At 41.9% G+C, this 26,640-nt stretch overlaps 1 protein-coding gene across 7 annotated transcripts; it reads left to right on the top strand.

Moving 5' to 3' along the window:
- The first annotated feature begins 101 nt into the window (after positions 1-101).
- On the top strand, positions 102-26,057 carry GLYR1 (glyoxylate reductase 1 homolog). Of its 7 annotated transcripts, XM_038151435.1 has the most exons (17): positions 169-248; positions 2,272-2,308; positions 2,610-2,782; positions 3,372-3,451; positions 10,291-10,429; positions 11,002-11,244; positions 15,092-15,178; positions 16,068-16,124; positions 17,166-17,216; positions 17,344-17,417; positions 18,292-18,391; positions 19,609-19,719; positions 20,022-20,123; positions 21,100-21,262; positions 21,674-21,853; positions 22,308-22,432; positions 22,772-23,179. In XM_038151435.1, the coding sequence occupies exons 3-17, from the start codon at positions 2,681-2,683 to the stop codon at positions 22,844-22,846; spliced, it is 1,689 nt and encodes a 562-aa protein (XP_038007363.1). In that variant the 5' UTR covers positions 169-248; positions 2,272-2,308; positions 2,610-2,680; the 3' UTR covers positions 22,847-23,179. The 7 variants fall into 7 exon arrangements, with proteins under 7 accessions (XP_038007362.1, XP_038007360.1, XP_038007365.1 ...); XM_038151434.1 differs by lacking the exon at positions 2,610-2,782 and having other exon boundaries at positions 102-205; XM_038151432.1 differs by lacking the exon at positions 2,610-2,782 and having other exon boundaries at positions 125-248; positions 22,772-26,057.
- Positions 26,058-26,640: the final 583 nt, after the last annotated feature.

The following is a 26,640-nucleotide window of genomic DNA, read 5'->3' as shown; positions in this document are numbered from 1 at the left end:
GGCCCGCCCTGCGCGTCAATGGGAGCCGCCGCCGTGCGGGCGCCGCGGGGGGAAGGGGAGGGGGCGGCTGCCGCTGACAGCCTTCCCGCACACGTGACGGACCGCCTGCCCACGTGATGCGCCCGCCCAATGGGCGCGGCCACCGCCCCCCTTCCCCCTGTTCGCGCTCCCGGCAGCCCCCGCGCGGCGCGGCCGGTCTGTGTCGGTAAGATGGCGGCCGTGAGTCTGAGGCTCGGAGATTTGGTGTGGTGAGTGGCGGCGCAGGCTGGGCGGCGGCCGCGGAGCATGGCGGGCCGGGCGCCTTTAGCGGAATCAGGCTGCGGCTGCGGAGACGCAGGCGGGGCTGTAGCCGGCCCTGGAAGCGACGCAGCGGGAGCCGAGTCGGGCTGGGCCGCGCTGGGCGCTGTCAGCCCGCGGTGACTTCGGAGAGCGGCTGTGGGCAGGGTGGGGCTTGGTGGCAGTGCAGTGGTGGGGCTGCCGCCGGGTTGCGGGTATCGCCGCCGCCGTCCCTTGGGCGGTATGGGAGAAGCGGCGGGAGGCAGCCTGGAGCCAGGGCACCGGGCCGGCGGGAGGCGGGCTGGGCTGTGAGCCGGGCCGGCACTGGGGAGGCTGGCGGGGGCGGCGCATGTCGGAAGCTGTGTCAGATGGAAGAATGGGGAAAGCGGGACGGAAGGACGAGCGCTGCGGGATTCCCTTGTAAGCACGGGCTCACCTCCGGAGAGATGCGAGAAGGGTTAGAGATAGAAAGTGTTTACGGAGTGCCACGCACCATTTCTTGGCAATGTTTTAATGAAGCAAGTCAACAGTCCAGCGTTTCCTTGCAGGTTGGGTTGCCCCTATGGAAACCCCCAGAAGCCGTTTCCCCTTGTCACTGCGATCTTACCCTCAGATAGTCAGAGCTGTGATTTTGTGTTTTCTGGTGGGGAGAAGTGAGAGCATTCCACCGCGCCCTGTAAGCACCGATTAAGTGCGTAGGTTTTGCTATGCTGGATGGGCTAGGCTGTCCTGCTAGAGCTCAAAGAAGTAGTTAATTTCCAACACGTGAATAAATGCATGCATTTATACTGATAACCCAGATAAAAAGAAGGCTGTGCTTCAGGCTGTGACAACTGCAGCTCTCCTCTGAAAAATTTTGTGTTGGGAAGTTGTCTAATTCATATAGCAAAGTAAGTAAAGATTAGTTACTTTTAGCATAATTATTTCAGATGAGAATTTGGGGAGTGTTCTGCTCTCAGTGCTGGAATGCAGATTATCCTGCTTTAGTTTTGTATGTGAGATGCTGTCCCTAGACCTGTCGCAGGGAACTTTTAACAATCAGACAGCAACTGCAGAAAGGGTTTGCTGATTTTTTTTCTCAGTACAGGAATGGGAGCATTGAATATGGGACATGGTCATGGTCACAGCTCTTGGCAGTGTTGCTGCCTGCCCCTGGCTTCTGAATCCTCTGTGCAGCATTGCCATCTCAGCGGGGTGCAGTGCCACTTGCTGAGAAGTTTTGTGTCAGGCTGTTGGGCCCTACAGGTTCTTTGCCCGTCTCTTGCAAGACAGTAATGGGGTTTTGTGAGTACTGCAGCATAAGTCAGTGACAAAGGGTGAAATAAGGATAAAGCTCACCAGGAGAGTTGGTGAGCTGAGGGCTAAGACTGATGTCTCTTCCTCCTCTGTGATTATTTCTAGTATTGCCTATTTTTTATAATGGAAACGTTTGCAAGTGTAGAAAGTAAGCTTTTCTGCCTTTCTTTTATGGCTCTTCATACATATCTTCAGTTAGTGTGGCGGTGAGCACCTGAAGAAAGTGATAATGGAGCACCTGTTGAGGAGATCCTGCTATTAATGCCTTCCTGCATGAATCAGAACCTCAGCTTTCTGTGCTGGGAGTTGGTGGCTGCTCTGCTCACCAGGTGCTCTAGACAGGTAGATAGAAGTTCTCAGCCTGAACTTTGGTCTGATTGCCTGCATCAGTGCTTTTTGCAGTTCCATGTGAAGAAATCTCCACATTTATGGTGCTGCAGTGCCTATTACTCTTGTATCTTGCAGACAGTGTTGCTGCTGCTCTTCTCTTCAGTTCTGGCAGCAAGGACAAACAGACTGTCCAGAGACCTGAATTAGGTGCAGATATCAGCCATGTGTCCTGCCTTGAACAGAAGGTTTTGACTGCAAATTGTAACTCTCTTATTATGAAAAGTGTGACATAATATGAAAAAGCAGACTTCGGGATGGTTAGTTTTTTTCTCTAGTTCTAGTGCCTAATAATTATTTTTTTTTCTCTAGGGGGAAGTTGGGCCGTTACCCTCCATGGCCAGGGAAGGTGAGGTTTGTTTGTATTTATTGATTTATTGCTGCTTTCTTAGTTTTTTATGGTTTGTGTGGGGTTTTTTTGGTGGGGTTTTTTTGGGCTTTTTTGTTTGGTTGGTTGGTTTTTTTGGAGTTTTTTTGGTTTTTTGTGGTTTTTTGGGGGGGTTTTTTTGTTTTGTTTTGTTTTTTGGTTTTTTTTGTGTTTTCCTTCTGTGTAGGGAAAGCTTTGCTTGAAAGCATTTCATTTGTAGACTAATACTGGTTTTCTTGTTTGTTTTTTTTTTTTTTTATACATCTACCCCACAAATCTGAAGTGTGAACTACTTTAGGGCTTTATTTGATATATTATCTCAGTCTGTCAGTAAGAGTTGGTAGTTCATGTGGAATGAAAAGCCAACAGAGAGCCAGCTCTGGAACTGTCTGTTTCCCAAATTTAGTTGTATTAATCCCTGTCACTTTCTGCAAGGCATATTTCTTTTCTTCCATGGTAAGTTGGCTAACAGTACTGTGTTAAATATTGGAAATAAGGAGTCTGGCTTCTCAAGATACTGTTTTAGAGCTGTTGTTTTTGAGAATTATCTGGGGTAGTTTGATCCTACTTCGGGTTTGGTTGGGGTTTTTTCAGATGAAAGATTTTTAAAAAGGAATTTTATTTGCCATTTCAATTCTTTCTACGTCTTGGAAAGACCTTCTTTTATCTCATATGTCATATGAGGGCTAAGCATGCTGAGGTAACAGTATAAGTCAGGTAAAAGAATAGTCAGTGTGGCTGACAACTATAAACATTTGGTTATTGGGTCAAGTTAACACCAGGCTCCTCTACAGGTGTCACCTTGTAACTGAATGATAACTTTTTCTCCTTACTAACATTTTAAAGTTGATAAGCAATTTATTCTGTGAGTAAAGACAAAGTTTAAATTCTTAAGGTTACCTAAGTGGAACAAATTTTTATTAATGCAAGTTATCCTCCTAATCAGATTTTAAAAAAAAAAATCTATAATAGCTGAACACTGGGTGGTAAAATCACAAAATTTGTCACTATGTGCTTTTAAATTATGATTTCTAATCGCTTTTAGATTGTTAACCCACCTAAAGATCTGAAGAAACCTCGAGGAAAAAAGTGCTTCTTCGTGAAGTTTTTTGGAACAGAAGATCAGTATGTACCTCCTTGTTTTCATCTGGGGAAAATATTGTACCACATAATGTGGATCTTTTGTGGAAGAAATATTTACTAATATTACAGTGCAATGTAGCGTTGTAAAGGATTTCCTTTGAACCACACAATAAAAGAAATTCAACTATTATTGCATGCTATAGCTGCTCATGAGGTGTATGAAAAGTATAAAAACTTAGCTTTAGGATTTGAGTTGCTGTGGCGATAGCTCACCACTTTTAGGTGTGACATAACTGTGTCAGATTTTAGCATGTAATGAGAAAGGTACAGCTCAGAGTTGGTGTTTTTTTGGGTTTTTTTGGTTTTGTTTTTTTTTCTGCCAGGGGAATAAAAGTAACTATATAGTTGTCATTTGTGAAAGAATATACCGTCCTACATGCTGATTGAAAATATTCTTGCTGTGCTTTTGGAACACTTCACAGTATAAGAGAGTCAAAACTGTTTTACACTTCCTTTTTGCAAAGCAGAATTTAATGATTTCAAATGTGAACAAAATCGTAATTGTCTTAGACTTAAATTATTACAAACTAGGTAAAAAAACCCAACCAAAAAAACCCCTGAGAACCTGGATATTTTGTGAAACTGAAAATGATTTTGATAATTTTTTCAGTTTTTCTCTTTATTTTCTGCTATTAAGTCATGGAATAAAGAAGAAAATTGCAAATATCTGTGGAAGACTAAAAAACCCTTTATTTTTAGGAAGAAAGGTGACAAGAACTGAGGCTATTTGATGAATGTCTCTTAAGGAAATTATTTTTCACTGCTAAATTATTTTTGCTTAATACTAAAAAATATTTTTCCATTAAGAAAGGAGGTCTAAACTTGATGGAGTAGTAGTGAATGCCACATAGTAATGGGAATGTTTGGTTCTCTAGTAATTTGAGGCAGGCGAAGGTTGATTTGAGGCCAGAGAACGTTTTTTGGTGGTGTTACTAAATATGATTATTTGAGTTAATAAATTCTGAGTTGAAGTGGATAATTTCTGTCCTGATTATTTGTTCTTAATTCTTTTATTTCACACGATTGAATGAAATACAGATTTTTTTGGTATTAAGACAAGTGGTCAAATAGCTTGGATACTGTAGCTGAGATTAATAACGTGATTGCAAATGAAGATTTCAGAGCTGCAAAATAATCGGGATTTATTACAAGATTCTAGAGCTCTGGCGGGGGCAAATTTGGTCATCTGGCACAGTGAGGTAGTATGGTTGTAGTGTAGCCCCTTCCCCACATCTCCCGCTTGTGAAATTTAATCATATCATGCTAGATAATCAAGAATTAGACATTTGCTTGCTTTGATTGGCACACTCTACCTGAAAATTGAACAGAAATAAATACTATCACCTTTCTTTTAAATAGTGTTGATAGAGAGAAGAGAGAGAAGCTTGTGTGTCTCTTCTGTCCTGACTTGGAACACCAAAAGGATGTGCTGGTTAGAACTGTGCTGTTCTAACCAGTGTGTTGCCTGAGAAAGTTCTCATCTTTCAGCATAATCAGACAAATCAGGAAAAATATAAATTATTTCACTTCAAATGTGAAGATGAAGAGGAAATCACTTTAATTCTTTTGTACAAGTAAACTAGTGGGTTTTGCAAATACTTTTTTCAGGTGTGTGTATAAGCAGGACTTAGAAGGTAACTGAGAGAATGTCACCACCTTATGAACAGCCTGAGGAACAGCAGAGGGCAGAGCTGTCACTGTTCAAGGGGACATGAGGAGCACACTTACCCATACTGATGGTCTAGTGCATATAGCTTCTTTCTTAGCACCTCACTTCTTTTGCCATGTTCACACTGTATGATGGCATTTGTGTACCATGGATCCATTGCTGCAGCTATTGTACTACTGCCTTACCCTTTGAGGTTGAACAGGAGAGGATCTTGGTCATTTGCTGTTCACCTCTTGTCCAGTGTGTATAAGGCAAAGGCGATGCTGATTTCTGGGTACAGTCCCTCCCATGAACTTCTGAGGGTTGTTGCCAGCCAGTTTGTCAAGAGGTAGGCAGTGTCAAGACCCTATTTTAGTCTTACTTCCTCTGAGGATTCCTAGGTGCCTTCTGTGGCCAGAAATGCGCCTGTTCCAGCCTGAGTGCAAATTGTTTCCCACTGACTCATGTGGCTTTGGTTTGTCATACTAAAAGTTAAGGAGAAAGATGTTAAGAAGTAAAAATTGATGTGCATGAGCAGAGCAGAAGGGTAAATAAAAACATACTGATGAGTTTGGCAGTGGTTTTGGTGTAGTGTATAAGTTTTGGTTATTTGTGAAATTCTGGCTAGCTCAAGATACAGCACAAGGGAAATGCATTTTCCTTTTTCTGCAAATTGAATATTACCGTCTACTGGGCCTTTGCAATGCTGCAGTGACTAAGGAAATAGATTAACTGGAAAGCTGTGAGTACTTTTGGTCCAAGATACAGAGGTGAGAGCATGAATGCATTCAGACTGTTCTCTAAGTCCTGGCTTTTGATAAATTTTCTACGGAGCTCTGTACTCCCATGTGTTGTGTTGGTGATGTTAGTTTCTCCTGTTACTTCCAAAGGAATGGGTTTTCTGTAAGATAAGGATTCTCTGCCCATGGAAGCAGATTTCGCTTATGTTTAAACTGTGAAGTACATATATGCTTTACAGCACTGAAAGACACCTGATGTTCGTAGTAGTGATGTAGTACCCATGTCCTATTCTAAGTGACGGTGTGCCATTAAGGCAATCGTGTAATGTCTCTTTATTACCTTGTTCTCCAAATTGATAAGGTGGGTTTTCTAGTCTGCCTAGGAGTTGTTTTTCTGAGTGTCTCTTCTTAGAGTAAGTCACATTAAAAGGATTCTCTGTCTAAAATGAAGAACAGTTGCTGTTTCCTGCTCATAGACCTGACAAGCATGTAACAACATCCATTCCAGGAATCTAAACAACACTTTTAATTTAGTTTAGAAGTGGAACTTAGACCTCTTATCTGTGTTTCTAGCTGTGCTTCTCAGATAGTATTTAAAATCCCCTTTTATTTTTATTTCCGTGCTACAGTTTTGCTGTAGGAAATCTTCGTAGATATTTCAGTAGTCAAGTTAGAACTTTTATTTTGCTATGTATGTACGTTCATTGCTTTTAGTAGTTAAAACTAATAGACTGGCTGGCCCGCAAGTCCTTCTTGGTGTGTGTCATACAGTTAAAAATAGTTTTACATTTTTGGCCTGCTTAGGAATTCATGATGATATTTGTTAAAATTAAAAATATAATTGCTGTGAAGGTATCCTTCTACCGTGATTTTATAGAAATACTAGTGATAGTCCTGCAGCCATCAGAGATGTGTGTACAAACACAGCCATTCACCTTTCTCCCCGCTTTGGTATTCCCTGATAGCCAAATGGACTTGCAAGTCATGTATATCACAGTCTTAACAGGAAGCCGTGACAGCCCATTCTTCCTTACCTTTTGTAGCATCAGTGTGAAACTAAATATGGTGGGGTCAAGGGGCACTTTCTGATATTATATATTAAGGAGAAAAATGGAGGAAGCTTGCAAAGATAAATGTAATCATTTGCAGCCTATTTCCATCAGGCACAGTAATTTTAACACTGTGCTCATTACCTTTCCATCCTCCATGTCCTGCTGGGATGAAAGCACCTACCCTTTTATAGTGCCACTGTTTTCCCTGGTTTTCAAGGAGAAAGTAAATTCAGGATGTAGTCTTTCTGAAATGTTCTTTCAGGTCCTGACATCAGAAAACACTTGCTTTAAATTTGCCAGCTGTTGGAAATAACACTTTAGTACTCTGAGCGCCTGGAGGGATAGGCTGAACTGATGGAGTGGGTGAGCTTGTGTTCCTGGTACTTCTCAGTGAGGCAGATTATCCCATGCAGAGCTCTATGTTGCTGTAGCAGAGCCAGCTGGAATGTTGTTCAACATCCCTGCAGGCACAGTACCATAGCTGAAAATCACTACAGACAAAACTCTTCCATCTCATACTGAGGAGGTATTGCACAAATTTGAAAAACCAAATACTTAATTTCCTTCAGTATTGCCCTGCTTCTGGGTTTCTTCTAAATATCCCTTCCCTTATTCTAGTATGATATTGTCATTTTTGTTTTTTTTTTCCTAGGAGTTTATGTACTAAGCTGCAGAGTTTAGTTGAGTTACTTAATCGATGAGGGTTGGGATGTTCCTTTTTAACAAAGGAAATCCGTCTTGATTTGTTGTATGCTCACATACACTGACCTTGTAAATAACTAAGTAATTTTCTTTAGACTTTTAGAACTGGTTGTGTTAGCATTTAGTGTGGGCATCTAAAGTGCTACAGTCTAAAGCAATAAAATTTTTCCTAGACTGAGGTAAACAGAAGTTTGGAGATACAGTGCTACTGTTTTCTATCCCTAGCCTATATGGTTTGCAAAAAGTGAGGATTGGTGGATATTCTTCTATCTCATTTCTGCAGCTTATCATTAGGAGCTGGTATCTGTAGACAGGAAGAGAATGGCTGGAATAGTGAAGGTTTGAAAATCTCCGTGCTTGTGCCATGGATTTGAATCTGGTGTCTTTGCATCTCTCTGTGCCACTGTTTTTGTGTGGCTGCAGGTCACTTTCATACTTGTCTCTGCTTAGTCTAAGTTTTGCTTATTTTTCATGTTTATAATGTGGATTTGACATGAGCAGTGGTTTTCTAAGAGTGGCATTTTGGAGACGATGAGGGACAGTGTGGAGAAATGAAAAGAGAAAGCCATTGCTAATGGGTATTTTTATTACATCTTTTCATGTACTACTTTCCGTGTAGGCCATTCTTTACGGTTGCCAGGTGACTGTGCAGCAGTATGAATGCAATGTCATCTTAAATATGACATCTTCAGTGTCATCGCTAATGGGTTTTTTTTCATGCATTGATTGATTGCTGAATCAGGAGAGAAACAGTAGTTCATTTTATATGTTGTATCCTTGAGACTGATCTAAATACTGGGCTTCATTTACCTTGAGGGTATTGAGATCTTGTGTATAAACATGAATAATTTTGTTTGGTGAAAAGTTCTTTTGTTTTCAAGTGCTTGAAACACTGCATGCAATTGCTTTGTGGACATTGGTGTCAAAAAATACTTACCTCTTACAGAAGGTTGTCCAGGTAGGTGATGCATAAACAAACTGGAAAGGAAAAGACCAATTTAATTTTTTTGTGGTTTTTTTTAAAGTTTATTTTTAACTGAGGCAGCATTTAAGATTGTTTTTCACTTACTAGTTTGTCTCTGAGATCTCTAGTTCTTTGTCCTGTGGATCACAAGGGCCAAGATGCACCTTTGAAGCCAGGAACCAGAAAGCTTTGTACTTTGGGCTTTCTCCATACCAAAGGAAAAGGAATGAGAAAGGAAGCTAATGAACATGTGCAGTGAGGAGTGATAGGATGTGCAGAAACCTAAGAGAATGCCTTGAGGGAGAATAACTTATTTTTATTTAGAAATTCAGTCCTGCAACAACATTTAGCATGCTTTTTTATATTGTGGTCCAAAATTTTGTTTCCTTTATACACGTAATGAAAGGCTTCTCATGAGCTGGTGCTCTGTGGTACACAGGGATGTTTGTCATTGTTTGTCATACAGGCAGGCTTTACAGCGTAAAATAATTTTAAGGTGTGTTTCACAGTAAATGTCTGGGCAGCTGTGAGAGATTCCCTGAATAGCTGCTGGACTCAGACTCTAGTCTGAATGCAATGATTTGACTTGTTATATAAAGTCAGTTCTTACAAAAACGATGTAAACAAAGTGAAAGGATTCAGCTTTGCATGCAGGAGCACTGGGTCCTTTGGAAAGGATGCTGGCATTTTCCAGTCAGTTCTAGCAGGTCTTGTCTCTGCAAGTGAGACCCAAAATGTTTCATTCTACTTTTTTAACGCTGATTCCTGATTACAGGCAAATTACAAACAATTGCTATTGCCAGCGAGGAGAAAGGTCTTAATATAGTTGTAGAGTTTATTTTGTGAAGAGAGGAGAAACAATCAAGATTCAGCAAAACATTACTACTATTTTTTGTTGTTTTAATCTTCATGTTCCGTTTAACTATACAGTGTCTGAAAATGCAGCCTTTAAATCACTTCATCTGCTTGCAGAAGCTAGACTGCACTGGGGAATATTTAAAACCTGTATTCGTGGATAGTCTATGTAATGTAGAAATACCTGGGGACAAGAGAAAGTCTGATTGCCCCAGTCAGGGGCAAAGGAAATAGTTTTTTTTTTTCTCAAAAACGAAATTATTGTTTTCATACAGTATACCTGGGTACATCAGAAATAAGTTCAGCCATGAGCAATTGCTTTTGTATTCACTCTGTGTGGTCATCTCTATTGTAAGAATACATAATTTTGGAGATTTTTTCCTACAGTTTTTTAGACACCTGTGTGCTCAATATACTTGAACCAGGGATTGGTAGCACAGAATTGTTAGGTGAACTTTTCTTTCAGCAACCTCTCCAGTAGATTAGTGGTATTGCCTGGTTTACCTGGAAGCATGGGTCTGTGGGTGTTCCTCATGGTGAAACAAGTGCAGTCATTGGGCTGCCATTGTTTTAAATTTGTCCTGTGATCACCTCCAAAAGCTGTTTTGCCAGTAGAGAATAATGCTTAGAGGGGGAACAGTGCTAGGGTGAGAGGACATAAAACTTAATATCAAAGTGCCTGAAGAAAATTCTCAGTGAATTCAGTAATGGCAGCCCTTCAGTTTCTAGATAGGAAGTGAATTTGGGCTGTTGTCATCAGTAGAGCTGGGGGAGAAAGTGTAACTGTGTGTTTCTCAAAGCAGGAGGATTTAGAAGGCTGCAGTTTGGAGAATATAACTAGCTTCTTTTTTTGTTTCAAGTGCTTGGATCAAAGTGGAGCAGCTGAAGCCTTATCACCCTCACAAAGAGGAAATGATAAAGATTAACAAGGGTAAGCGCTTCCAGCAAGCTGTGGATGCTGTAGAGGAGTTTCTTAGGAAAACCAAAGGCAAGGACCAGGTGAGTAAGTTCTTTTTCACTGTGTGCATTAAAACAGGTTTTGGCATGAATGATTATTAGACGCCTTGTTATGTGAAAGGAGTTTGTTGCCTCTGGCAAGTTGAGGCGGATTGTGTTTTCCTTCCTTTGGTTTTTGGGTTTTGTTTCCTATCCTGTATTGTTCCCCATTAAATCTTGTTTGGTGGGGAAAAGTGATTATTGGATTACCAAATGATGAAGAAACTGAAGAGGCTTATTCATCTACTTGTGATGATTTTATAAATCAGTCTTAAGAATTTGGTATCTACTAATCTTGTCTTTAGTATGTTGGAAGCGCACACAGTCCTGGCAAGTCTTCAGGTGACGTGTTCTGTTATGTGCTTACTTAAATTGATGTGTTTTTGCAGGAGAACTAACCAGGAACTTCATTCACCAACTCCAAAGGTCTAACAGATACGTAGTTTTCAAGTTACTGTGCTGTTGTTTTACTTGATAGTAATCAGCACAGGGTCTTTCACATCCTTGGTTTTGCATGAAAATCATTCCATCTCTTCTCTTCTTTCCTTACCATCTTCTATTCTATAATCTCTCAGGCGTCTTCCCATAACTCCACTGAAGAGAAGAATCGGCGTAATTCCAGTGAAGAAAGAGGCAAGCAATCTGCTGGTGAAGAGAAACGCAAAGCCAGTTTGTCTGAAGGAAAGGTGAAGAAGGGCACAGGGGAAGGAAAAAAGAGGGTTTCTTCTGTCTCGTCAGAGAGAGGATCAAAATCACCCTTGAAAAGAGTCCAGGATCAGAGCCCCCGAAAGCGGGGGCGTCCACCCAAGGATGAGAAGGTTTGTGTTGTGCATGTCCGCCAGTGCCCGTGGACTTGGCAGCTGGACTTGAGGGCTGACTGGCACCTTGAATAACAGGCCAGCAGGAAGAATCAGTTCAGTATCCCTTTTTTTTAAGCTTTTCCGTGTTGCTACTTCTAGACCATTTGGCTGCCTGATACCGTGTGCAAGCATATTGTTGATTCTTCCTGTGATTTTTACCAGTTAGTTGCTGTGAGTGGCTCTGTTTGTATCTTTGAGAGGGCTTTGAAAGCTGTATCAGGAGACTCCATTCTTTTGTCTTGTCATCCCTTGAGTTCAGTTTGTGAGAGAAAGATTAGCAAAGAGATATGGGTCTTCATCTGGCTCCTGACTTCTCCCATCTCTCATCTACTTCATATGATCAGGTGATAAGTAGTTGCTCAATTTCAATCTCAGTACTCACAAAGAGTGAGATATCTTTAAGGGCTAGGGCTTAAAGAAGAAATTCGTAGCCTGGGGAATCCACCAGAAGAATTGTCTTCATTTCAGCTTCTGTGCTTTAGGATATGTTCCCATCATCCATTATAAAGGAGCCTTAATATTTTATTCCTACTACTTCCCTGATATTTCTCTATGTTGTGGCAGCACTTTGTCTACCCTCATATAGAGATCCAGCCTTTTTATTATGGAACTCACTGTTGTGGTCTAGATCTTCCTATTCCAAATGGATATTTATTTTGGTGGATTATTACAAGTCATATCCTTCCTCAGCGACTACACCTGAAGACAACTGAGAGACTTCAACTGAAACATCATACGGCAACATGCTTGCTCACCTTCAAGGGGATCACGATGTGTTTCACAGTCTTTTCTTTCAGTCAGGATGCAAGTCAAGATGGTGGTCTGTGCTCTCCGGAATTGTGAATGGATTGGCCTTCACTGGTTGAACAGCAGACTCTCTCTTGATGTAGTAAAATGAAGCTGATCATCTCAGATATTAGCTGTGAAGGCATCATAGAATAGAGTCATAGAATATCCTGATTTGGAAGTGTTATGAATGAAATTGCCAATTTAATTTGACAATAATTTGCAAGAGCCAAATTATGATATAAAAACAAAGTACAAAATTTATTTCGCGCAAATTGACAGAATTTCGGTAAGCCACGGATCGGACAGAGTCTAGCCCGGGAATAGACCCTGGGTGACGTGCTGAGCAACCCCAAGCACTGGCAGCTTCGGAGTGCGGCGGCACACCTGGGTCTCCCTCCACGCAGGTTTTTATCCCATTTTTCTTGCCGCAGGCTAGGAAGTCCATTGTCCTTTTCATAACCAAACAAGTCCCAAAGGTTTCTCCGGTCCAGTAGAATGCTATCTGATGGAAGGTGGTCCGGTCCTCATGTCTTCGGGAATAATTCATCGGCTTCTGGTCTTGTGCTAGACAGGACTAAGCTTAACAATACACAGTCTCATCCTGAGAGAGATATCCTTCTTATCACCCTGAATACCCGATACTCAGTTCTTACTGGAAATCCCTTTTACAAACCGAGAGACTTCCCAGAAGTATTTTAAAATTCTAAATGGTGTGTGTTCTTCCCCCCCTCCGGTCGGGAGTATCCAGGTGTACTGCCGATGGTGTAATTCCCTGCGTAGTTGCAATCTTGAAACCAAGGGTCCCCGTTGTGTTTCACATGTAAATGTGGTCTATCGGTGTGGTATGTGTGTTGGTATCTTGCTGCAGACTGCTTTCTTTGGCTTTTTCCCTGAGAACATTTCCAGACGTAGCCCCCTGTGTCACCCATTTACTTAATATCTATCTACCTTAATATTTTATACTATCTTGGATCTATTCCTCTGTTCTAATAAATATGAATTTTGACATCCATTCATAACAGAAGGGACACACAAGGATTATCAAGCCCAACTCCTAAGGGGTTAAAGGAAATATTGGCTCTTTTTTAGCACAAATGTCTATGAAATTCGGCTGCGTAACAGATCCCCTCAGTTTCTTCTTTTGAGGGAAATTGGAGGGGGGGGGAGATGTGTATGCATATTTATGAATTAAAACTAATAATTACAGAACTTGTCTTGACTGATGCAGGAAAATGCTTCATTGGCAACATAGTTTTCGCTTTTCTGTGTCTTCCTATAAGCATGTTGTGTCTCCACATATTTCTGTTTATATAAGCCACAAGACTTTTTTTTTTTCTCTTGCAAAGTGATTCTGTGTCTTTGAGCTAGATTCATTCCAAAAGTAATCAAAACTAATGGCTGGGAGAATTCTGATTGTGCTGACACATTGTATGCATCGGTTTTACTGTGTTATCTACCTCAGGCCATCAGAGTGCTTTGAATGAGCTAATTGTGGTAGTTGACATTATTTTACTGGCACATGACAAGCAGACTGGTTTTAAAGTTGCCACACAGCGGTGGCCAACTGTATGATAACTGCCTGGCCACAAATCAGGAAATTAAGCAGCATAAGGTAGAAAAGTAAGCCTTATAGCTTCTTGCAAGTGACAAATAAAATAATTGCTATGAAAATAAAACAATACTGCCTTAATACTGGTTTTCAGCCTATGAAATAATTTTCAAATCTTGTCTTCTTGCCTGGTTCTCATAAATTTCTCAAGTTCTTAGCCCTAGAATAGAAAACATTTATGTTGTTGTCCTGAATTAATATGATGCTAGGATTTGTGGTTTTTTTCCTCTGTCCCAATCCAAGTTCTGGCTTCCAAGTAATAAGAATGCATAAAATAATCCAGTTTTTGCTGAGGTGTGCTCTGTCTAGAAAGGCTCTGTGGCCATACATAATCATTCACATATTCTTATTTTTAAGCTTATATGAATATATTTGAAGGAGAAGCAGAACTTCATAGGTATCAAAGCAGGTTTTATCCACACTTTACTAGCTGAAGTATGCAGGATTCTGCCTAGACGCTACAAGGTTGGAGACTGATGTCTGCATTGTCCTGCTAACCCTTGGACAGTTGCATCATTCTGGGTTACCTCCGAGAGTCTTACTCTGGCCATTTTTGCAAACAGTGTTCTTCTCTTGTGCTTCTGTGTGGATACTAAGGTATATTGTGCATTTTCAGAAAGTAATTTTGGAGGGGAGGTAATGTGACTCCATTTCTGAACCCTTATTTCAGAGGAAGACAGCATGTATTATGTAGAAGTCCTGTGCATTCTCTTCACATAGCATAAAAACCTAGATGTCCATAGCATATATCTATGATCTATAACATAGAAACCTATTTTAACCTATATGTTTTGGGGAAATAAAAGATAAAGTTTAATCTGCTCAACAGTAAAAGCCCCAGTATTTTAAGTGCTATCATGATACTATAGGCCGGGGCCTGTGGAGCAGATGGGGCAACCCACATACCAGTTTGTCTCATGGATTTTGCAAACTTGAGCAGATGTGGCTGTCAGTCTTATGCTTTGAAGGTTCTCCTGATAACAGGTAGGCTAGTCTATTGTGACAGGGTGGGATTAAAAGAGTTCAGACTTCTGCTTGTAATGATGTTCTTCACTCATTTGTTAAACATTTTGCATCCACCAAAGGAAAATAGGTGATCAAGCATGTTTGTTTTCTGCTCATTGCGTAAGTGCAGAAGTGCAGTGATTCCTCTTGGGTATGAAGAATGGACTCTTCAGAAGCCATAAATCTGGTTGAAATCCTTAGCTGGCAGTTGATGCTTTCCTCACCTCAGTTGTGTTGCTAATACTCTGTGTTTAAATATGAATGCTCATGGAAAGGCCTGTGAAATTCAAGGCTTTTGTAGTGCTTTCAGAGCTCTCTATGTGTGCTGGAATGATCATCGTGCTGTGACCTGCTCCTGAGCCAGGTTTTAAGCTCTTTCTGATCCTCCTTCTGTCTCCTCAGGACCTTACAATTCCAGAGTCAAGTACAGTGAAGAGAGTGATGACTGGAACAGTGGCTGGATTTAAATGGCCACCGAGTGTGAGCGAGGTGAGAAGCTTTACAACATCTACTTCTGAGTTTGTGGCAGCAAATCTAGAGCCTTTTGTCTGGCTGTAAAACAGTGAGATCTTATCTTCTTGTGTATGAACGTACTGCAGTATAACAAAGTTGAACAATATCCCAGATAGTTCAGAAGTATGCCAGGAAATGAGATTTCTGTCTCTGTGGAACTATTTGCAGATTCACACTAAACTTGCTGTGCTGATGTTTACATTTCTTGTGTCAAAAGCATTTCTGTGACTGACTTCCCAGAAGTGGAGGTGATGTGGATAGTCTCTTGCTGTCTGAATACTATGACATGGGGTGCTTAAATTTGATTTCCTTCACAAAGCAGTTTTTGAAAGCCTTTTGATTTTGCTGAGTGAATGAGTTATCAGTAAAGCAGAGTAAGAGCAATGTGATTCCAGGCTGGTATGTATGATGCTCACTGGGGAGATGAGGGATTTGGGCCTTTAGTCCTTGTTGCTGTTAGGATGGGTTTGCTTGGCATGTGACAATTTCTAGTCAATTCCCAGAATGCTGTTTTATGGCCATGTTTATGTTTTAGAACCTGGAAAATAAGTGTTTTCATTTGCTTGGGTGAGGAACAAGCGGAAGATTAATTTTCTTCCTCCTGTGTTAATATCGCTTGTATACTTTTTTGTTTTCCTACAGATATCCAAAAATGAGAAATTTGGTTTGAATGGCTTTGGTTTTGAGAATGAAACAAAATGTAAACTACTTAATTGAAACAGGTTCCTTGTGACAGCTAATACATTTTATGTTTTCCGCCTTATGCTATTGCTCTCATGCAGCTTGGGAGAGCAAGGGAATTGTGCTGTGGTAACTCAGTGACTCTCTGGATTTATTTCTGAGGCTGTACTTTCTCTCTTTGTAGCCTGTGAAGGACAGTGATCCACACTTTCATCACTTCCTGCTGAGCCAGACAGAGAAGGTAAGGATTTGGCAGACAGGATCATGTTGCTGGGTAGCTTGGAGTCCTGCCCTTTGCTGGAACTGAATTCAAGGCGTATGCATAAAGAGCTCCAGAATTCTGTTCTTTAGGGGGTGGCAGTTAGATTAGTCGAAGTACTTCCAAGCCTTAAGATTTAGAGTGATTTTGCATTAAGTACAGTGAATAGTTTTAAGTAATTCAAGATTGTCTAGCACTAGTTTTTGACAGATCTGATGTAATAAATTGTGTAGAATGAACAGGATGGACAGGAAAAGCTTTTTTTGTGTTCAAAACTCATGTTTGATTGTTTTTGATGGTTGTCCTGTCAGTTTCTTCGTCTGGATAGGCTTGCCAATTCACTGAATGTTGCATGAGAACTTCCAGGACCAGAAAAGCTCTGTGTAAAATACAGTGTGTTTATCTCCTGAGAGTCAGAAGTCTTGCAGAATTTTATATTCAGCAGTGAACATCAGGAGGAAAAGGAAAGATCAAATTAAGCATAAAAGGATTTATATGCCACTGAGGATCTGGGCAGAGCCAGAAGGATTAAGAGCTGCTAACAGTTTTATCTAGACAAGCTCACAGTAAGCAGCATGGGGAGGAGCAGCCTTTGCCTTAGCCTTCTTCATGCCTTCTCATATTAACCAGAAGGTTTTGGTTCCACAGCTGCAGAGGCATAGTGAGCATAGATGTGAGGCTTCCTGGCAGGCTTCAAAGAGCTAAATGTAGGCGTAGGGATGGTCCAGGTTCTGGTGCCTCCAGAGGAGCCTGTTATAGGAGCTACAGAAGGGAGTTTGCAGTGCCACTGTTAGAGGACGGGCTGAATTGCTGGGGCAGGGTGGGAAAGAATGATCTTAGTATCTTCCAATATATTTTAGGTTTAATTTTCTCCCCTTGAGGGAAGCCTCAGAGTTGTCGTGGTTTGAAGGTGGTGGTGGGTGGGTGAGCTGCCTGCTTCCGTGGAATAAGGATATGGTCTGTTTGCTCGGCAGAGTAAATCAGCACTGTCCTTCCCCTGAACGCTTTGTCTTCTCCATACAGCCAGCTGTCTGCTATCAGGCCATCACAAAGAAGCTGAAGGTTTGTGAAGAGGTAAAGCAAATCTTCATTTTGATGGCTGTTTATTGTTATGAGGCCTTGCAGTTCTTCCAGAGCTGTGCATTAAATTGTTTTTATTATTATTTTTCCCCTCTCTCTTCCCCCCACCCCACTCCCTCAGGAGACAGGATCCACCTCCATCCAGGCAGCAGACAGCACAGCAGTCAATGGCAGCATCACACCTACAGACAAGAAGTAAGATCTCCAATACACTTCAGCCATTTCCTTCCCAGCTCACACATGCGGCCACTCTTCAGCCTGTCACTGAGAATGAATGAACCTAACATTTCCCTTTAACTGCACATTCCTTCTGTCCTTTTGTGAAACTGTGTGGGAGACAAGGTGGGAAAGAGGCAGCTAAAAACAATTCAGATTGCTGTGCAATACAAAATTCAGAGTAAATTCTGTCCTGGATACATCTGCAACTCGGAGTGTTTCTGCAGTTGCCTTTTTGCAGGAGTGTTTCTGCAGTTGCCTTTTTGCAGTTGCAGTAGGTCCCACTGCAGGATGTTAGCAGCAGTATTCCTAAGTGTCGCATGAGTTAGGAAGATAAAAGGGGATCTGTCTTCAGTAGTGCCTGGCGATTGACTGGGATCATTTAATCTCTCTCCTGAGCATGCAGAAGACAAGAGAAAGAGGGAGGTGTATTCTTCCATCACAAAAACTTTGTTGTGTAGCACGTGAGCTTTCTGGTTTCTCCTAACACCCCTGTTCTCCTTTATAGAGTGAGAGAAGGCTAACTTGAGCTTCCTGTAACTTCTGCTCTGTTCAGGCCCCAAACATACAAAAAGAATCCAGACCATCCAAACCTTTAATATTTAGGTGGTCTTCTGAAATAGGCTAAAGACTTTCTTCAGGAAATTGTTAGGGATGCTTGGTAAGCAAAATAAATTCCAGCTTGCTTTTAAAGCTCTGTATTTGTCCATTGTAGCTGTGGTTGCAGTAGAAAATGTTTGTTTAGGTATTTTTTGTGCTGGTGATGCTCCAGTTTGCTCTTCATCATTTTCAGTACCATGAGAAACTAATACTGATTGCTTTCTCTTGCATTAATGTTTATCTATACCCTCAGGATAGGATTTCTGGGCCTTGGTCTGATGGGAAGTGGCATTGTCTCCAACTTGCTAAAGATGGGTCACACTGTCACTGTCTGGAACCGGACTGCCGAGAAGGTAGGCATGGGCTTAAACCTCTGCTAAACATTCAGTTACCCCTGTATCTCATGGAATCATCTGTCAGTGGTGTCTGGGAGGGGATGCCAAAGAAACACAGGGATATGCTTGCCACCTTGTTTTGTCCTGTTTCCTATGTGCTTGTTGGTGGGCATGACTAGTTGCAGCTGTGGTCTGTTCTGGTGTGGTCTCTCTTATGTCAACAGTCTCACCCCACTGCCTTTTTGTGTGAGAGGAGAGAGTTGTCAGAAAAATTACACCCTTGTATATTACACCCTTATATGTGTTGAAGAATGGGATGTAACATGCCTCTGAAAATACTGCTGATGTGAATAGCCATGGTCAGTGTATTGTGCATCTGTGAATAGCCATGAAAATACTGCTGATGTGAATTGCCATGCAGTGTATTGTGCCAAAAAGGCCAGGTGCAGGGAGTTATCCCAGGAGATTGAGGTATGGTAAGATGCACTGCTCAGCTGCAGGTTAGTCTACATCTATTGTGCTAGTCATGTGGTAACAAGTGTTCTGTCAAAGACCTGCTGTGTCATGAGACCAGGATGGAGAAGGGCTTTATAGGAGTATTCAAACTGAAAATTGGAGCTTATATTGCATTGCACTTACATACTGGACAGTGTTACTCTTTGTAGTGGAGGAGTAAAAGTAGGTAGCTGGGGGAGATGTGGTAGTTGTAAGATGCTGTGGAATAGCAAAGCAGGAAGGGCGCTGTGGTTACTTTGTTAAAAGGGGACTAAAAAATTTATTTTTTTCAAGAGCAAAACACGGCTGGTATGAGGGGATAGGGTAAGAAGGAGCTAAGATTTTGAAGCAGCAGCCCTCTGAAACACACTGATCTCAGATGTGCATATTCCTGTTACTATCCAGTAACACATGTTGCTTTGTCCTTTAACCAGTTTTTTTCCCATATAATTTCTTGTCAAACCCACAACATTCTTACCGTTTCACCTTAGAGTTTTGTTTCTTTGTGTCTTTCTTTCAAAGTTCTTCACCTGTTCTTCAGAAAAGCTGCAAAAAAGCCCCCCACACACATATATGTGTGTCTGTAGACAAAGCAACAGAAGAAGACAAAGTTGTTGTGTAATTAACATGCCTGTCTCCTTTGGAGTTGTGTCCAGCAGTGGAGTTTTTACAGCAAAATGCAAAGAATCCATTTGCTCTGTATTTAATTTGTCTTACCTTTGGACTTGTGCCTTTTGCAGTGTGATTTGTTCATCCAGGAGGGTGCACGGCTGGGAAGAACACCTGCTGAAGTAGTCTCCACCTGTGACATCACGTTTGCCTGTGTATCAGATCCAAAAGCAGCAAAGGATGTAAGGATTAGATCTTATTTTATCTCTGCTGGTTAGACTATGAGATGGCAGTCACTGAATGCCAGTTCTGATTCCTGCTAACCACAGTAGCCTGGGTCATTGTACATCCTGAGGAGTGCAGCTGTGTAAAAATAAATATCCTAACAAAAATTAAGCATTTTTAAAATGCTAAGTCTTTGAGGGCAGATTCTGATAACCCTCTGGGGGTCTGCCACTGTAGTGCCAAGCTCAGCTGGACTCCTGCATAAGTGGGGTTTCTCTGCAGACACCCTATTGCTTTACCGCTCTTCTGTTCTCCACAGCTGGTGCTTGGTCCAAGTGGAGTGTTGCAGGGGATTCGCCCAGGGAAGTGTTACGTGGATATGTCCACAGTGGATGCAGATACGGTCACAGAGCTGGCCCAGGTAATCACTGAACTGAGCCTCTTAACAGCAGCAGGTGTTAATTCAGCAGCAGTTCTTCAGTTTCTGTTGGTAATAAAACTGCTTCTAGAGGTCTATGGGAGAGTGTCAAGTTCCAGGCAAACAAGACAACATGTCAAGTCTTAACCAGCAGTGTTGGATGAGATGTTCCCTGGTGATACCAGCAAAGTTGTAGATTTGGCAGAGCTGTTACCTGACACCATTGCAAACAGATAGCCAAATTTTGATCCCCTAAGAAATATTTGTAGACAGGTTGGTATTCTGTAGCAAACTGGAGAGCAAAACCCTGTCTGGATTAATGACTGATGAAATGCATAATCTGCCTAGTTTAAGTGCTCTGGTTGGGGAAAATTAATGCCTTCACATTTCATTCTATAGAAATATTATTATAGGATTTCTGTAAAAGTGGTCTGATTACTTCTGCTGTGGTACCTGTGATTTCTTTTTGCTTGTTCCCCACTGCCCTAAGGCAGCATGTGTGGTTTTACAAGGAAGGGGAACTGGTTTTGGTCAAGTTTTAAGTAGACATGTTGATGCACTAGTGTCTAACATTAATTCGGAGAATGCAAATCACCCATATTAGTAAACATCTGGCTGAAGAGATTGTCAAAGGCTTTTCCTCTGTGGGAAAGAGGGGAAAATATAATGATCAATCTTCTGTGATTCTTATGCCACATATACACCTTCAGCATTGATCCCTTGGCCAGAATAGGGTGCCACAACTAAAGCATGTCAGTTCAGCTGCTTAAAACATGCACAGTAGTGATGAGTGCAGGAGGGTCTTGCCTGGACCCTTTTGGTCTTAATCACACTTTGCAGGATACATCACAATAGTGCTTTCCTCTCCCATTGGAGTTATTTTTTCTGCTTTAAATTTCTGTCCTTAGTGGCAGGTATGCCCTAAATTATGTTCCTGCTGTTGTTCATGCACAGCTAACCAGAGATGCTCTTCTCCCAGGTGATAGTGTCCCGAGGTGGTCGCTTTCTGGAAGCACCAGTCTCAGGAAACCAGCAGCTCTCTAATGATGGAATGCTTGTGATCCTGGCAGCTGGCGACAGGGGTTTATATGAGGACTGCAGCAGCTGTTTCCAAGCCATGGGGAAGACCTCTTTTTTCCTAGGTAATTGAAACATGGAGGGCCTGATAGCAGTTTCTTAGTGCAAGGACTGGGAATTTCAGCAAGGAGTCTGAGATGTATATGTCATCTTTTCTCTGTGGGCAGTGCGGGAAATTGGCTTGCTGCTCTGGAACTTGGCCAGTTTCAGAGCCTGCAGGCTAAGGTTTCTTTTTTGAATGCTGGCTCATTTTGGAGGATCTGTGATACTTTTGGTTTTAAATCATATTTTCTTATTATTTCTCCATTCCTTTGAGTGCTTGGAAAATGGAAATATTTTCTTAAGTCTTTCAGGGCAAGGGAGAGATGCCAAGTGCTTGATGACAGGAGTCTAGCAGTGTTGCTGCTGTGTGGGCTGGGGAAGCAGGGCTGCTACTTCTCTTCTGGAGGAATTCCAATGGTGTGTCTCGCTCCCAGGTGAAGTAGGCAATGCTGCCAAGATGATGCTGATTGTGAACATGGTCCAAGGCAGCTTCATGGCAACAATAGCAGAAGGACTGACTTTGGCTCAAGTTACTGGCCAGTCCCAGCAGACCCTTCTGGATATCCTCAATCAGGGACAACTTGCCAGCATCTTCCTGGACCAGAAGTGCCAAAGTAAAGTTCTCTTACATTGTTTTCTTACAGGTCATTTTTACAATCTAGTGGCTTTTCAGATAGTGGCAGAAGGTAGAAAATAACAATCCCATCTTCATCAGCTTGGGATAATGGTTATTTTAAGCATTCTGTAAATGAAGAGCTGAGTTCCCATTCCTTCCCCTTCATAGCTAGAACTTCTGAGAATCTTAAGTTAGGACTGCTTAGGGCTTAAGTCAGGATTAAGTCATTACATCAGGGTAACAAGCTGCTTAGAAATCTGAACTCACTTTGTCGGTGGGCAGTAGTGACATCAATCTCCTGTGGCCTGATGAAGATAGAGAGTAGAAAAACACGAGAGCTAGAAGTAGTGATCAGCAGTGGAAAGAGAGATTGGTGTTGAATTGCAGCCCCCTGCAGCGTGGGCTTGGCTTACTTTTGTCATGCTTAATTTTGCATGGGTTCCTCTCTGCAGATATCTTGCAAGGAAACTTTAAACCTGATTTCTACCTGAAGTATATCCAGAAGGATCTTAGATTAGCTATTGCACTGGGCGATTCTGTCAACCACCCAACTCCCATGGCAGCTGCTGCCAATGAGGTAAGAGTTGTTCAGTGTTCAGATGTGTTCTTCAGCATTTATTCAACAGTGCCATTTGTCAATCAGAGACACAGATCAAAGAATTACGTCATCTCTAAGACAAGGGAACAGTGATTGAAATATTTTTTGACTAGGGTGGCATTGGATTTGTTTTGATTGTAGAGACCCTTAGAATGTTACATCAGGAAACACAGAAAGACTTGGCATTTTCTAATCTGCACTTGGATTATTTGACATACTGTGCGGTTTTCTGGTTGCAGTGGTCAGCAAAGGAGTTTTTCTGCTGGGAAGAGGCTTCACACAAGAGCAGGCTCTGATCCTTTTCTGATTTCTCTTTAGGTCTATAAACGAGCAAAAGCATTGGACCAATCTGACAACGACATGTCCGCAGTGTACAGGGCCTACATCCATTAGGCTGCACCCTTCTTACTGTTCATACGATGATGATTGATTAATATTATTATGATACTGGGTTTTAACTCTGGACCAGTCCATCTCTGTCTTTCCATTTCCTTTTATACACAAACTTTGAGACCTGCTGTGGTGAGCCTTCCACTGTGGCAGGAGGGGGGAGGAGGGGCCTCAGATTGTTGCAGTCTAATTAGAAAAATCCATGCCATGCACTGACAGTCATGAGATGAAACAGCGGCAATTGTTCAGAAGCTCTGAGGCTACTCTGCCAGAAATCTGCTGCTTGGCTACTTTAATTTTCCTCTTTGTTTGCTAGTCCAAGATGCTGTTTCTAACAATCCCTTTTCTTCTTTGCTGTGAAATAATGCAAGTGTTGGACTCTCTGCATCAAGGGGACAGGGTGACATACATCCCATCTACCTGTGAATATCACTCGAGTCCTTGGTCCCAAGTAAGGTGAGGAGCATGCCTGCTAATTAGCCACTGTTAGAGAACAAAGCACCTCCCATGGAGGGGAAGGGCCGTTCCAGAGGGTAAGGGGAGCTGAGTGCAACACTGTCTTGATTCCGTTTCTTTTTAGACTTCCACTTCCCCACCTTGATGGAGGAATTCCAGTACTGTTAAAGACAACACATTGCATCCATGTCTTCCCCTGTACAGACAACTACAGCTTAGGGAACACAAACTGTACTGAAAATAGGAGAATGCCTATGTCAATGAGGCTCCTGAAAGGCTTACCATAGCCCATCCAAAATATCATTGGAAAGTAACACATTTGCATAGAAAACTGCAAGACAAACATAGTGCCTATAAAACTGGGCTAGAGATTTTACTTGTTCCTGGCCTTAGCTTATGTTATGTTACTACTTGATTGGTTTTTTTAACCCTTGTAGTCAATAATTACAAAGGTGTCTTGGATTGCAGCAGTGTCACAAGCAGAGTGGTGAGTCTGAAAAGGGAGAGAAGAATGATCCAAGAGATTGAGATTCCTGAGCTCCTTTCCACGCTCTCTGGCCTTTGCATGGTTGTCACATCTCTCAGCCTGTTTGCCCATCTATAAAGGTGGGTGATGGTTACCTACCTCACAGGGATACTTTTGTGTACTGACTAGTGATCTTTATACATGTCAGATTTTCCATACATGTTCTTAGTGTTACTACTTTGGGTACAAGATAGCTCAGCATAAGCCTTCTCCCTGTATCTGTGAACTCTGCTTGTGGCCAGATACCAACTTCTAGAAAGACCAGTAACTGAGATTGAGGAGGCTAAGACCACTGCTGAGCTTTCGTCTAGAGATGGGCGACATGAACTGCAGATGCCAAGGCTAGAGATCAGAGATGCTCTCAGTGTAGATAGCAGAGTAACCCAGAGTCCAAAGGATGCCTGTCACAAAAAATGCACTGAGTGTGGCTTGGTTTTTGGTTTGTTTGGGGTTTTTTATTTTCCAATTCTCAGTATTAGCTTTTTGGGAGTGTTCTTGCATTTTAAATTTGAGTGTTAGAAAAATGCCAGTGAGAAACTTTGGCCAAAATCACTTCTCAAGTGGTACAATCTCCTTCCTCCCTTGGGCTGGGATTCTGAATGGAAAGAAGACAGATTCATATTAGGTTGTGTTCCTGACATCTGCCCCTGCCGCCTTATTTTTTTTTTTCTTGGAACTTAATGGCTGTGTAAGGAAGTTTTCCCTGGGTTAGGATTTCTTACCAGTCCTGCTTTGTGCAGCATGTGTGTATGGTTCAGGGACACCTTGTTAAGAAAGAAAGAAAGTGTCACATACTCATTTTGTCACATACTCATTGAATCACAACATCTAATGCCTTATGCTGTAAATGTTACTTTGAGTGTTTCACCTCCTGTGATGACTGTTCCTTGTGGGCTAATGCTGTATTCTGCATTACTTATATCCTGTAGTGAACACCTGGCAACAGATCTGTCAGACCTCACTGCCTGTTGGCCACTGTGTGTGGGCAATGGTAGCTCTACACCTGTGTTCATTTGGCAATGCCACTGCCATTCTGTATGTAGGTATTCACATTAAAGGCATGTAAAATTGCCAGGATAGCTAGCCATTGACCTGCTTTGGCACACTGTTGTTCTCCACTCAGAACTCCACAGCTAGCATCTGAAGTTCTTTGTTAAACATACTATAGTAAAAAAATCTCTCATATGAATTGTGCATTGTGGGCATCTGAGGGAAGTTGTGGGTTTGGAGTCAGGAAATGTGACTAAAGGAAAAAATCTTTTGGGAGGAAGAAGGAGGTACTGTCCCATGTGCAGAGCCAATTCAGTGGCATCCCCCACCTGTCCCTGTGCTCTTGGGCCAGAGTGACTGTGGATGGTGTGAGCAAAGGTAATGGAGGATCTTTGTCAGTTTGTGGTGCCTCTGGATACAGAGAGAATGCCAAAGGAGCTCTCAAGTCCTGTGACAGGTATTTAGTAATGAATTCAAAGGACCAGTCCCAAGACAGTTCACTGCTGCAGGGCTTGTTTCTAGAAATACTGTAGTTCCCAGAATGGAGATGGTTATTTCTGTGGGAGTGGCAGATGTGGACTAGTTGAACACTTTAATTTATCCTGGAAGGGTCTGACTGCAGCTTTCAGTCATTGTGGGTGGCTGTAGTGTGGCTGCAGTGCTGCCTGGAGAGCTGTACAATCACAGGTGTGCCCAGGAGGAGACCAAAGAGCTCTGATGTGGCTCTGAAGAGGAGGGATGGAAATGGGGGAATCCAGACTGTTCCAGATGCCAGTTGAGATTGCTGTCTCGCTCAGATTCTTGTATTTATGTCTGTAGCCTCTGAACGTGGATTTGAGTCTGTTCCTAGGCCTGAGATTTAAGGGAGGGAAGTGGGGGAAGCAGTGGATTGAGAGATGCTCTAATAAAACTGGCTTGTTTAATGTTGTCCTAATATTGTTGATAATTCTGTAAAGTTTCTTTTTATGAAGATTTGTTTTAGAAGTTTGCTTTTTTTGACTCCCTCCTTTTTAAAGAGAAAATGTGACACTTGTGAAAGCTTGTAAGAAAAGCAGTTTCCTTTTTCTTTGATAATAGATCCCATAGTTCATTAAGGTTGTGAATTTTTATTTTCCTGCCTTGTTTTTAATTAACATTTGTCATTCAGAATAGGATGTGTGAAAATGTTTAAATGGCAAAAATTTTTTTGTGCAATTAACAAAGCTACTGGCAAAAATAATAAAACCTTTCTTGGTAACAGAATGTTCTTGTGGCATTTTCTAAAGCCCATCAGAGCTGTCTTGGGGGCATTAAGGAAGTATGTGTTCCTCAGAACACTAGAAACTCAGAGCTGCTGAAAACCAAGTAATCTAAAAACCGAGTAATCCTGAGGGCACTTCAGTCATTGCTCAAGCTTGCAACTGTCAGTGAAGCATTACAGAGGATACGTTTGGATAAATTCCATGCTCTGTGTGCAGAGGGATACATGCATCTGGGATGAGAGGAGGATCCTTGGTTTTAATGTTCTGGTGTTGATTACAACTTCCATTAAGTTTTGGGCTGGGATATCTGTCCTTCTGGCATTTGGGTATTTTTGAGTCCGGTGGAAGATTCTTGTCCATCACAGGAGGGTGGAATAAGATGAGCATTAAGGATCCTCTCAACCCCAGCCATCCCATGATTCTGTGAACACTAACTCAGCAGTCAATTCAGTATTCTAAGATATGATCCTTAACTGAAAGGTTTACAAGCTTTGAATACTGCTTGTGGATAATCAGACAGTTGGACAGTAGTAGCTGTTCCTGCCCTGAGGCGTGAGGATGAAATGAAGTGTAGATAATAGTGG

This window comes from Motacilla alba, chromosome 14 (assembly GCF_015832195.1).
Source record: "Motacilla alba alba isolate MOTALB_02 chromosome 14, Motacilla_alba_V1.0_pri, whole genome shotgun sequence".
In the NCBI taxonomy this organism is placed as follows: Eukaryota; Metazoa; Chordata; class Aves; order Passeriformes; family Motacillidae; genus Motacilla; species Motacilla alba.
The sequence above is the reverse complement of the archived record's forward strand: the minus strand, read 5'-3'. Positions and strand labels throughout refer to the sequence as shown.